Raw genomic sequence first — 14054 nt, forward strand, 5'->3', positions numbered from 1 at the left:
TATTATTATTATCATCCGTACGGTGCGGGATGTGAGCGATGCACCGCATCTCACTGGAATGAGGAGGAGAAGATCCAAACAGTGGAAAAATGAGATGAAGCCCCGTCCCGCAGCGCGTGAGGCTCCGGGCCCGACTCGGACGTGTCCTGCAGATCGGAATATTTTCAATTTCTCTCCGCAAAATTCTCACGTTAAAGCGCGTCCCCCCCCCCCCCCCGTGCTGCAGTTCACTGCCTATTCACTAGATGTCAGGAGACGCCACATAATGATGCTTACTGTACCTGTACTGTACAGCCAGTACAGGTACTATCACTCTCACCAATATTCACTCTTTGATACGCGGTACGGGAGCAGGTAGTTCTATTTATTTAGGGACGCAATTGTTCGTGTTTAGAAAAATTAGCGATATGAAGCCATGATCAAGCCTTCAGCTTCCCCGAGTGGAGCTACTTCATGCTCTGACCACATCTAGCTCGGATGCTTTATCAAATTGACCGTGGCTACCAATCACTTCTTGCATTCCTGGCGGTTAAGATGGCGGACGATGGAAACAGTATATATGGGAGCATATGCATGAGGCGAAAACTGGACGGCTGTTTCATATGAATGTGTAATGATATGGCCGCTTTTTTTTTTAACAACATTATACTACGGACCTCCACTTTAAACGACCCTTCTCATCATGACATATTGTGAGTGGAACAAATTATCAGGGTTTTTTGAAGCCACATGCAAGGGGAATATAAATTCCATATCTGGAGATGACACATATTGTTATTCAAATTTGTATTAGCTGAAACACTGTAATCACAGTGTTTTCAGCATGTAAGTAGTGTTTTGAACTTCAGATGTAATGATAAATATGACTAATAACCTATTTGTAATGTAGTGAAAAACATAGCTGCTTTTTGTATATATACAGTAACCATACAACCTTTTTGTAAATAAGTCTATATACTGTGTGTGTGTGTGTATATATATATATATATATATATATATATATATACACTGTATACTGTATATATACTGTAGATACAATATATATTTTTTAAATGTGTATTATTATATAGAATATACTGTTGTATAACCTTGCAGAAAAATAACAAGATATTGGATTGTTTTGTAAAATATATGCGCATATTCATGTGTAATATTCAAATGTATATATTTCCCCAAATCTGACATTATACTGTATGTATATATATTACTTTCTAATCTGTGTTATTATACAGTGTAGTGTACTGGAGTAACTTTACAACAAAATCCACAGCGTGTGATGGTAATTGGCACATTTGCTTTATTTCGAAAACAGACATTGAAACCATTTTTCTTTAGATTTTTTTTCCTGTATCTTTTTTTTTTTTTCCACAAGTTTTAACTCCCGGATAAGGTTGAAACTGGACATTGCACTCACTGGAACATAGGAAAAAGTATTTTTTTTTGTTTTGCTCGTTTTGTTTTTGATTCTCTTCAGGGTTTTGTTTTGTTTTTTTTGTTTGTTTTGTTTTTTTTTCCATTTCAATCTTAACATCAGTGCAAGAGTGTGTGTATTTTTTTTTCTTTCCCCAATTCATATCAAACTGTCATAACAACACCAAAGACATCAAAAAGAAGCCGCAACACCGTTTTTTAAGTTGTTCGTGACTGCGGAAAAAGTTAATCCTCTCGGAGGGAGAGTTCCCATCATGCATTTGGTTCGATGGTTCATGCTACTGTTGTCACGTCCCGTTGGCCAGGGACACCGGTCGTAATGTAAGGGCTAGAAACATCTATATAATAGTTGATTTCCGTGGGTTAATCGTGTATTGATTCACGTTGCTTAAATGGCCACAGGTCCTAGAAGTCAGAATGCAGGAAAAAAAAAAGAGTTTCCGAAAAAAGGGCGTAAACTGAGCTTCAACGACTCAACACGTCGAGAAGCGCGCTGGAAATGTCGCACGTTTATCAATACATTCTAGTTTTCATCCTTTTGTTTTTGACGGTACATTAGAGATTTGATTTGAAAACCGGTTTTGTTTTGGATTTTTTTTTTTTCTTTCTGCACAGATGTACAGCGTTGGGTTTGTAAAATGTCATCGAGGAAGAAAAAAATTTAAATAAAAAAATAAAAAGGTGCATCGCGATGCAAACTGGGCACGGTGCATACGCAACGCATTCTAAACGTGGGCATTTCCAGACGAGCCGGTTCACTCGACCGCTAATTTACTCACAACAAATAGCGCAAGACTCACCAAATCACATGGCCGACGTTTAGCCTCGTCCTGGACGTAAGAAGCCGTTAACGTCGCCACCTTCACCACCATCCCCATCATCAACCATCACCATCATCGCCTCCGCTACTTTCTCGTCGCATTATAGCTTGAGCCAAAAAACTTCACGCTAGGAAACTCCCCCCAACATGAGAAAATCATTGCCACACAAAAAATGACTAACAAATAGAAACGCACCGCCCTCGCAATCGGGGGAAGGCAAAAAGAGAAACCTTTTTAGATTTTTGTTTTTGTGTTAATCATCTTAATTTGTTAATTCTTCTTCTTCTTCTTCTTCTTCTTCGACTTCAATTCCCATTTAAACATTTAAACTCTTCTTCGTTTATTCACTTCCCTTGGACTCGCCGGCCTCCGCCGCGTCCGCCGGGGCGGCCTCCTCCGCTTTAGACTCCTCTGCAGCATCTGGGGCGGAGGGGAAGGGAGGGAGGGAGGGAAGGGAGGGAGGGAAGGGAAGGAAGGGACATGAGGAGAGAGGGGACGGGGGACGGGGGACAGTTATGCCGCGTTCCACTGAAGTCAAAACTCGGAAGAAATCGGACTTCCTACTGGGAAAAGTGCAAAACGAACATCTAACTAGGATCTACAATACTCTAGGGTTGATGTTATGCTAAAATACTAATTTACTTATTTTGAAGCTTGTGGAATTCCAAAGTTCTGCCAAACAAACATATTTCATGAACAGAGGCAATGAGAACACATTTGGCTTGGAAGCGGGGACCACCGGCTCGGATTTGCTGACTTCCGAGGTTCCCTGAACGCAGCATTAAACTAGGGAAGAAGGTTATTATGGAAAGACAAAGAATAGGGTGTCAAGGGAAACCAGTAGGAATTAAGAAGAAGACAAATGTCTGTCTAGATACGTCCATTTATGCCAGCGTCAGCGATCAGACACCTCTGTAATTGTGATTTGTGTGCATTATGTATTTTATGTAAAATGTGAAGGAAATAATGTTCGTGCGAGGAGACGGTCCAGCACCAAAAGGACGTCCCATCTCGTCCATCCGTCCGTCTATGGTTTAAACACATACACTTCCTCCTAAAAGTTCAAAAAGGATCTCCCTCAAATGTGTCACTTTTCAGAAAGAAGGAGAAGAAGAAGAAGAAGAAGAAGAAGAAGCAGAAGCAGAAGCAGAAGATCCATTGTTCAGGTTTCCCGGAGGTAATGATGTCACACTGGGATGAGCTCATGGTCTTTTAATAGAAACGGGAAAGACATGGAGGGGTGACATCATCGCACCGAGCTGTTACTATCCAGCGGGAAATAGGGGACGATGGGGTACGAGCGTGTGCGCGTGCGCGTGTCTAGAGACGGAGTGAGTCCCACCGTGGCACTTAGCGGATCAGCTTCCAGGTTAAATGTGCAAAGTGGTTTCCAAATTATTATTATTGTAATAATTTGGGAAATAACTCAATGAGAATTTGATTCCACTTTAAATACATACATGGGGCATTTAATATTTGATGGGTTTCATAGATTTTTTTTTTTCGTCATCTTGGCTAAGTGACATTACCTCATCCACATTTGAATTCGAGAAAGGTTTCGACTCTTGCTTTGAGATTCGGTTCCCGATGAGTCACTCAGTAATAAAGAAGAGTCGTACATTTATTTTTTTTCCCCCGACACTTGTTTCATTTGATTCAGCTGGTGTGAGAGGAGGACTTCCTGAGTCATGATCGAGGGGTCGGAAGGGTCGGCTTGGCTCCGCGTTGTGAATGGAATTCTTACCGGAATCGTGTTTATCCTGTCAAGATTATTTATTGAAGCGGAAGAATGCAAACTGTGGGTCGCAGGAAATCCTCTCGCCGACAATATTTATTTCGAGAGAGAAATGTGAAAAGTGCGAAACCTAAGAATAAAACTTACTTACTTACTGATGCACAGAGGCACTTAGAACGCTAGTCTCATACTTAAATTAGTCCAATACACAATGAAATATCCGTCACTTGTAATCCTACGGCACAATCCCATAATGTGCTCAGTGCGACCGACAAAAACCCAGCTGCACCGGCTCTGGAACCTGGACCGGGTCCAGACCCTCCATCATAAATAATTCAGCCGGATCGGGAGCAGCTTTGTGCCCTCGCCTTTGTTACGCTCTCGCCTCTCCGCCATAACCAGGTGCGTTGGAGTAAAAAAAATATATATAAATATTGATGCGGAGCCTTAACTTTGGATACGCCGCTGCAGCAGATCCACGCCGGGGTGGAACTTTCCTACGTCAGTTCCTGAGTAAATTGGTGGTGTTGTTTTTTGCGTGTGTGTGTGTGTGTGCGTTGTGACCGGCGGGGATCATTAATCATTCATTTAAATCAGAACACCTGTTATCCCAGCGCCGCTCCGTGCTAGCTAGCCATCGTCGTCGAGGTGGTAACTATGACAACAGGGAGAGGGTGCCTAGCTGACCTAGTTTCCTCGTACTTCTCCACTGTGTGCGTTGCGTGCTCTTCAGACTGAGCATGCTCCATTAGCCACCTGTCTGACCCAGTCTGAGAGTCCTTGGACCATAAATATACGAGTTCACGTTGACTGAAGTGTGTGTGTGTGTGTGTGTGTGTGTGTGTGTGTGTGTGTGCGTGTGTGCGCGCGCGCGTGCGCGTTGTAACGTCGTTTCACGGCCTTTGCTGTTAATTGGAAGCATAGAGGTCCAAAACGAGGAGGTCATTGATCACCCGGTGTCATTTGACGGGCGTGTAAAATGAGAGATATCCTCCGATATTAGCCGACATTTATGTTCGCCCAGTCTATTACTCAACGAAATTGGGATCATTTTGACAAACTAAATATAATATATGGGTTAATACTTTGATAGTCAGGCAAAGGATTGTGACATTTGGAGACTTAACGACTGTGTCTTTTTAAATACATATACTGTATACAGTATATACATTTTAAAATAAATTAAATGTGATAAATACATTTAACGTGTATTTTTCCACACTACTCTGTGGAATACTGGATTCTGACTGGTCATTAGCGGCCAGTTATTTCGAAAAAATAACAGTCTGTTAATAATAACAACAACCCTGGGAAAGTACGATGCAAGACCTAAGACTGAACAGGGAACAGGTTGGTCATGTGTAGGATTAGGCTGCTAGTTCGAAAATCCTTTCAAATAAATATTCCGTCTCAATACCGTACTTTATTTCCTAAATAGCAGTGGAATAAGCGGGATAATGTACAGCCAGCTGGTCGTTATCACAAAATAAGCCCCTGACAGGGTGATCAGAACATTATCCTTTACATATATGGGCGGATTTTTGTCCGACTAAATTGGGACTAAAGCGATTTTGCCAACAAGCGTATCTGTCTTTCTCGCCCGGCGCAGATCAATTACCGTGATATTTGTCATCATTTTAGTTCAGCCTGAACCTTATCTGCGCACGCTGCCTCCATCTTACAAAAGGCGCTCTCTACTGTGCTATCGAGCTACCTGTGTGTGTGTGTGTGTGTGTGTTAGTTAAGCGGTGAATGATGGAGCAGAGCCAAAGATCCTTAAATCTAAGCGACTGCACAAGCACTTATTTCCCGGCCGTGCCTGCCAAGCGGAGCGCACGTTCCTTCTCCGTTAGTTATTTACTGGAGGCAATCACCCCGGGGACTCTTTGAATCTGTGAACTCGATGTCCTCACGCGTGCCGCGGGGCATTTTTGAGCGCGACTGTGAGTGGTTCTCACTGAAGTTGAGATGCGTCGGTACCTGGTTTTGTTTGGTTAGGCTCCTCCTTCTCCGCTGTCGGGCTGACAGCAGCAGGCACGTCGGCTTGTCTGGCCTCCTCCTCGTCCTCCTTCTTGTCTTCGCTCTTCTTCTCCTCTTCCTCCTTCTTCTTCTCCTCGGCCGGGGTCTTGGCCGCCGGGGGCTCGGCCTCTTTGGGCTTCTCCTCGGCTTTCTCCTCCGCCTTGGGCTCCTCCTTCTGGGGCTCGGGGGCCGCTCCTACAGGGGAGGTGGCGGCGGCGGCTGCGGCGGGGGAGTTTGCCGGCTTCTCGGCCGCGACGGGGCTTTTGGCCTGGCTCGTCTCCGCCCCCTTCTTTCCCTCCTCCTCCCCCTCCTCCTCCTTGGCTCCCCCATCTTCCTTGGCGGGCGCCTCCTCTCCGTCCGCCGCCTTCTTCTCCTCCTCCTCCGTCCCTTCCTCGGGCACGGCCGGACTGTCGCCCTTCTCCTCCTCCTCCTCCTCTCCGTCTTTCATCTTTTTCCGAGTTATGTGTCCCCGGAAGCTGGCTTGTATTTTGGTGGCGGCCTTATGGGCTTTGTCCTCGGGTTTGTTGGCGGTGCCGTCCTGCTCGATCTTCTGGTCGGCCTCCTCATTCTTCTCCACCTGGGGACCCCACGAGAGAGAGACAGGGGTGAAGGAGGGCGAGGGCTTTTTTAAAAGAACAACCCCTAGCTTCCGACTATGGAGCATGGAATAGGGTCCACACACATCATCAATTCTACCTTCAGTAAAAATATGTCATCAGAAGAAATGGCCAGAAGCCAGAAAACACACGAGTAGGGCTGAGGGAAGGGCTGATTTTGTTTTTAGTTTAGTTGTAAATTGATTGATTGACGGACATAACTGAAAGATTCATTGGGGGGGGGGGGGGGGGGGGGGGGATGGGGACAAGGCGGGTTTTCATGAATGGAGGAAATCTCCAGTGGAAAGATTGTGGCGGGATCGGATCAGGAATAGGGTTTTTGGAAGACGACAGGACACAGATGGTTAGCAAATGCAATATTAAGGATCCAAGATATTACCTGAGGCAACCGGGTCCATAGCTGTCCATCAAATAGTGCGCTGTGCTATGAGTCATAAAAATCTAATGAAAAGAAAATCAAATCAAATAAACAAACATGAATGATGAGGCACTGAAAGTGGCAAACAAAATGAATCAGTACATTCAAAAAGGAAAAACAGGTTTAAATAAATAAATCCGCGGCTGACGTCAAAACACTTTGAACTCGGCAGATCTCAGATGAATGTGAGCGAGCGGGCGACATGAGGCAAAGAAAATAAATAAAGAACTAAATCAAATAAATTCAAAAGAGCGTGCGGTGCAACTGCAGCAGAAGCTGGATGAGAGACTGTGAGAAATCGAAACTGCGTGATCGGAGGGGCGGGGTGTGGCGTGCTGGGGAGCTGGTGATTTTACACAAAATTGCACAACGTACCCAATTTAGTGTGCAGGGGGGGGGGAGGTTTTGGGTTATTCATGCAATGAATAAAAATAATAATAATAATAATAATAGAGGTGTCTGTAGGTCTATTGTCTCCACATTTTGGATTTATTGCACTGGGATCTGGGAGCAAATAACTTTCATTTAATGCAGAAAGGGTTAATACAGTGAAATCCAAAATGGCCTGGAAATAAATTAAGCGCACGATTACATTGAAATTCCAGAGACTCCGTTTTTCCAGCCACCATCAAAATCAAACAAAACAAGGATGCAACCAAAAGCTCGCTCCTCAGAAATAAAGGGAGCCCGTCACTATTTGCCGGGCGGCTTCCTTTTTTTCGTGGGTCCATCAGCGGCGGCTGCTGCTGCCGCTCCCGCTGCCGCTGCTGCTGCTGCTGCTGCTGCTGCTGCTGCTGCTGCTGCTGCTGCTGCTAGGGAACGCGTCGGTAGCCAGAAGCTCCTCAGCATTCACGGCCTCACCCCTCCCAACCATCAAAGGTTACCTTGACAACCAGAGTGCTAACTCATCACGGTGCTGTCTTCTGGTTGGTGCTAAGAGGGATGATATGTCACCCTGATTGGCAGCACACCTGACCCCCGGCGGAGGAAGTAGCCGTGGATATGAGTGTGTGCGTGCGTGTGTGTGTGTGTGTGTGTGAGGGTGTGTGTGCGCGTGTGCATGCGTGTTCAGGGGGGGGTTGCACGCCCTGGATGGATGTGGAGCTTTTAGCACTGGGCGTGAACCACCGAGGACCCAGTGTCATGTTTAGGGATTCAGTAAGTAAGTGCTTTTCCGATGTTATTTTGTGGATGAAGCCATATCTGTCAACATCAAATTCGACCCTCCCGCTTGCGATACGGGGCTTGCCTGGACAGCTCTCCGATCGGGGAGGGGGTTGGGGCGGAGCATGGAGGGGCGGTGCGCGGGTGGGGGGGGGGGGGGGGGGGGGCTGACAATGTCTTTATTCGTGACATGATTGAAGAGCCTGGGGCTTTAAACAACACATCTTTTCCTCAGGGTCAGTGTGTCAGTCCAATATTAGCGCAGTGAGGCCAAGGTGTGGTTACCGTGGCGATATCCACCGCCGTGGCCTTTTATTCATTCACATGCTGTCGCTGGGGGTTGGGGTTGGGGGCGGGGGGGGCTCTGGCCATTTTGTCGCGGAAGATATTACAGAAATCCACAAGGGCTGGCCTCGCCCAGAAAATGGCCAAAAGAAAAGACAGTACAAGATAAGACTAGTATAGTGTTTTAGCGTGCGAGTGCGTGTGCGTGTGTGTGTGTGTGTGGCAATTAGATAATCGATTGCCCCCAGGACTGATAATGGAGAGAAAGGGGAGTGCTGCAGGAAGGAGAGCAGGACGTGATGTTGGCCGGCTGTTACTGTAGGCGACTACAGTCTTAATAATATGCAGCTCCCCGGTGACTTATCAGGCTTTTATTGTGCCTGATCTCATAGGTGCTTACAATTGCCAAAATCTGACCCAAGCACTTAACTCAAATAGAATTACTTACTGGTCGTACGCAGTGAGTCAGAGAGGGAGAGAGAGCGCCAGGGATGACGGTGTTTTTTGGGGGGGGGTTGGGGGGGGGGGGGGGTGACATCATTATTGGAACTCAGGAATTAAATCTGATGCTGTTTGCACGAGTAATGGTAAAGGTAATAACACCACGCCATGGCGTGCTAGTGCATGGGGAGAGAGCAGAAAGGTCGGTGGCGACTGCTCGACCACCACTGAATCACCATAATTTGCATTATTGACGTTGGTGTATCCGTCCCCCTTAATATGTCGTGCGGCGTTCTATCTCCCGCCGCCATTTCCTGCGTTCTGAGAGAGAGAGAGAGACGCGCAGCCCCCGTCTAGAAGGCATAAAACAACGTGAACTGAATTGACTGTATTATTCACCCGATGAAAAATAACGCTCCTTTAAATCCCGCCAGGTTCAACCCCGCCCACGTGTGCAAGGTCTTCATTCACAAATCCTGCGACACGGCCCCAAATCTCCAGCTCGTCATGCCCGTGCCGTATTACCACGCGTCCTCAATTACATCTGAAAAAGCAGCAAACAACTCTGACGATGGGGTTGTATACGACGCCTTATTAACGTCGATTTGCGGCGTTTCTCTCTTTACGCGCGGTGACGGAAACGCTCCACGTCGCCATGGATACAGCACAACAGCCAACCGGGCGGTTTGTTCACGACCCGGCGACGAGCCGCACGATGCATCGGAGACAAAGCTGTACTACCACTGTCGTCCCCGCCTGGAATGAGCCGGGAAGAAATAGCATCGAAGCGTCTGCACGCCGCACATAACGAAATTGCACGGCGCACATGACGAGTTAAAAGCAGGAAATTTGGCGTCGCTCCGTGTTCCTGAAAGCGACGCTGGCCAAGTGACAAATGATAACCGTACACGCGTGCTCTAAAAAAAAAAAACGAGGAGGAAACAGCCTGCGGGGGTTAATATTCCCCTTAATATTACCCGGCGGGAATTAAGCATTAACCAGGGAAGACAGTGAAGTCGGTACGAGGTAAACGTCCACTACATCATTTCACATCCCCCCCCCTTTTTTTTTTTTTCCAACACCGGCGTCTGTCTCTGTCCTTGGGTGGGCACAGACTGTCGTAAGAACCACACCCCACAGTCGGTGGCTTCACCGGCGGATCTATAACCACACACACACACACACACACACACACACACACACACACACACACACACACACACACACACACACACACACACACACACACACACACACACACACACACACACACACACACCCATCCCCCCCCGCCATGACACACACCAGCAATCCACCACCTTGCCAGCGCCTCATCGCCATCAGGGACTTGTTCACAGGAGGAGGGGTAGAGGATGTGGGGAAGGAAGGGAAGCGGGGGCGGGGGGTAATATTGGTTGAATTACTACAGAACCGCAGCCCATGCTAATGCCCGCGCCGGCCGGCCGGAAGAATAACTACCCTTTGGTTGCTTTGTGTTTTATTATATTGTGAAGCGTTCAAGCGGCAGACTGCCTTTGCTCTTTGAGTGAACGTCGTGGAATTATGGCTTCACGGCATTTTTTCCACCGATCCAACAGGTGCGACCACTGCAGTTATTCACCGTCCGCCTATCCAGCGCTTCAGATGCCTGACTCAAATGGCACAAACAATGTCCGGCGGATCGACGAATGTAAGCGCGCCGGCAGTTTGGCTTTTTCCATGACGTGAGGTGAGGTGACGGATGGGGACGTCAAGCCCTTGGAGACGCGTTGTGCCAGACAACCATTGAATCTCGCCGCCGTCTTTCCCCTTCTCCTCCACTCTTTTTCTTTTTTTCCCCTGAGAGAAGCGCGACCCACTCATCTCTCTCTCTCTCTCTCTCTCTCTCTCTCTCTCTCTCTCTCTCTCTCTCTCTCTCTCTCTCTCTCTCTCTCTCTCTCTCTCTCTCTCCCTCTCTCTCCCTCTCTCTCCCTCTCTCTCCCTCTCTCTCTCTCTCTCTCTCTCTCTCTCCAGGCACGGCGGAGCACCACACCCTTTTAGCTTGCTAGCTCTCTCTCTCCCCCTGCAGAAGGGGGAGAGAGAGGAGGGCTCAGGTGGTGACTGCCTCAGCCGCTCGCCGCCACCCTCTTTCGCTTTCGACTGGAAATTGACGAGTGGCCTTTGCGGGCTGCATCGTTTTATGCCTGCGTTTGTGTTTCTTTTCCTTTTTTTTTTTTTTCTCCATTTATTTTTTAATTTTTTGCGACTGCCCAGGAACGACACTCCGGCGGGCAACTATTAAGCGGCCATATGCCGGCGTCCTTACATCCTCCAGAACAGCCTTTAATTCAATTACACTGGTGCTCTCCCTGAACAAAGGCTCGACGATCAGAACTGATCTGGAGGGGGGTGGGTGCGGTATTGTTGAAGTGTGTGTGTGTGTGTGTGTGTGTGTGTGTGTGTGTGTGTGTGTGTGTGTGTGTCTGTCAGTCAATGAGATGACCAGTATTAGCCGTAGTGAGGAAGTGGAGGAAATGGACAGGGCGTGAGAAGGTGCCAAGTTCTACGGTGAACGCTCCGGCGCTGAATGCTGAAGGTGGAAAACTACAATTACATGCAGAGGTGTCGTCCTTTTCTCCAAGCGAAACCAGTAAGGCACAGGGGCGGGGGCTAGAGTTAGGACTATCAATGAGGGTGGCGTTTGGATCGACAATGACGTTGCCTCAGGTATGGGCTAGAGGCTGGACCTCTGGAGGAATTCTCATGGTGTGGTTTGGTCGGTCTGTTGCTGGTCATGGGCCTGAACTAGACTTGGGCACGATGTGGATTTTTGGAAAAGGGTGTAGAAGAAGATCTGCATGGTGTGCGGTTCTGCATGGTTGAGGCTTAACGTGGGTCTAGGAAATCGTGGAGCAAAGGTTTTGGGGGAACATAGCCAGGGCTGGGGTGAGGCCGGGGCAAGGGCCACAGATATGAGAGCCTGGGGAAGTGCTTCCAGCCACTCCCACGCTGTAGATGTCGCAGTTGCTAAGGCACTCCACTACAGCAGGCCAACGGACCCACACTGAAGTGAAAAGGCATGTTCTCAGCGAATCAAACAGGAACGCGACCACATCCATCACTTATTTATGTCGGGAGGCTGGGTGCTTCTAGAGCCAGAGGACATTTTCGCCGGCAGCTGGGAAGGAGCAGCATTTCGAGAAAGCGTTTTTTTTCGGATGCAGGGGCATGGCGAGAAGCCGGTGCCTCACCCACATGGCTGCGGCCGGTCGCGCTTTTCACCATTTCCTCCACCGCTCGTCACTGGCTGTCACTCACTTCACACAACTACCCTCCCTCCACATCGCCGGCTCTCCATCGAGCTTCCTGCCTTCAGCTTTCTGTCTCCCTGCTCTCCTGCCTCCCCGCCTGTCGCTACCTTCCCCCATACCTTGCAACCTGCTTCTCCATCTTACTATCCTGTCACACACCTTCCCCCCCTGCCTTCCTCTGTCAATGCATTATCTTCCTACTGGCGTCGCTTCTCCCCGCCTCCACCTCCGCCCCATTACCAACCCTGTATCTTAAGCCTCTTTTTGGCAAATGTAAAGATCAGTGTGCACATGCCGACCAAGTCGCCTGCCTGCACATTCTGCATCCTGTGGTGCCTGCATGTGTTGCAACTACCTTCTCTCTCTCTCTCTCTCTCTCTCTCTCCTCCCTGCCAGAACTAATATGACTCATCCAGGCTGACATTTAAGAAGCAATCAAGCCCCGTCAGGATCCGCGGCGTTATGAGCCCGATAAAATCATGATCAGTCAAGATAACGGGGGGGGGGAGCTGGCGCTAGATCACACCTGCCCCAATGAACCTCCACCGGCAAGAGAACAGCGAGACGTGTTGGCAACGACTCCCACCGCCGTCGCGCCCGACGTCAGGACCCCGCCCGATTCCACTCAACACCTTTTTTTTTTTTTTTTTTCCTCCTTTTTTCGCTGCCATCGGGAACAGCTCTGGGGAGGTGCGTTGGGGTGGGGGTGGGGGTGGGGTGGGGAGGGGATATGGTGAAGTACCCCACGTGCCCCCTTTTCCGAAACCCATTTAACCAGCACACTCTTCAGGGTTACCCCCTTCACCGACAGCATCCACTTAAAACCTAGAGGGACATGATAATCCATTTAGGAGACAAATTTGTTCCCATTGTATCCCGCCCCCCACACACCACGCCTCAGCACCCTCCCCCGAGACAACTGACACTAACAGTGCTGCTGGAAACGCGCAGGGCCCCGCTCAATCCCATCCGTACCCCACCCTTTTTTCACCCCGCCCCCCCCCCCCCCACACACACACACTTCACCCCACCCCAACTCCCACCGTAGAAAATCAGTTTTGCCGTATCGTCTCCATTCTGTCGGAGATAACGCCAACGTGCTACCCTCCCAATTAAGGCGTCAATTAGCAACACCGACCTAATGAGTCGGAATCTTCCTCAATAAAGAAACGGTGGCCTCCCTCCGAGCGGCGTGGACGGGATGGAGGGATGAGATGGAGGAAGGAGGGAAGGAGGGAGCGGCACCCGAGAGAACCAATCCAATGACAATATGAGAACAAGCACAAGTGCCGATTGATAATCTTCCACTTCTTTTTTTTTTTTTTTTTTTTTTTTTTTAAATGGCTGATCAATAAGAGGGGGATGCCCAGGCTGGGGCGCACAGATCCAGTTACAGTGCGCGGCCCGCTGGCCAAGTATAGTGTGAGGCCTGGGAGGTATTGTGCTAACATCCATTCATGCGGGATAATCACATTAACTAGGCGTGTCGGGGGCTCTCTGGACTGACTCGTACAAAGACACCACCCTGAGCCCCGAGTCAAAGGAAATCACACCCCGCACCTTCCCCTAATCCTTCCTCAAGCAGAAACGGCTAGGAAATAAACAGTTCCAAACTTTAACAGGTTGCTCATTTTAAGCAGCTGGAAATATTGGTGCCGCAAAAAGCAAAGCAAACAAACTAAGAAAGAAACAAAGAAGAAGGAGAAACAGGCAGTTTACCGGTTTGGTTCTTCTTATGCAGCACAGCATAGTTGTAGTTGAAGTATCCTCCTTTTTCTTTTTCCTCCCTTTCTCTCCGTCTGCTTTCTTTTCTTCTGCACCCTTTCACACTCT

General features: G+C 48.4%; 1 protein-coding gene across 1 annotated transcript; it reads right to left on the minus strand.

Annotated features, from left to right (window-relative positions):
* Nucleotides 1-1352: 1352 nt before the first annotated feature.
* On the minus strand, nucleotides 1353-14054 carry gap43 (growth associated protein 43). Its single transcript, XM_080007158.1, has 3 exons — nucleotides 13941-14054; nucleotides 5968-6583; nucleotides 1353-2672 (listed from the first exon to the last, which is right to left on the minus strand). The coding sequence occupies exons 1-3, from the start codon at nucleotides 13968-13970 to the stop codon at nucleotides 2593-2595; spliced, it is 726 nt and encodes a 241-aa protein (XP_079863284.1). The 5' UTR covers nucleotides 13971-14054; the 3' UTR covers nucleotides 1353-2592.

The sequence above is a fragment of the Zeus faber genome (genome assembly GCF_960531495.2).
Source record: "Zeus faber genome assembly, chromosome: 9".
Taxonomy (NCBI): Eukaryota; Metazoa; Chordata; class Actinopteri; order Zeiformes; family Zeidae; genus Zeus; species Zeus faber.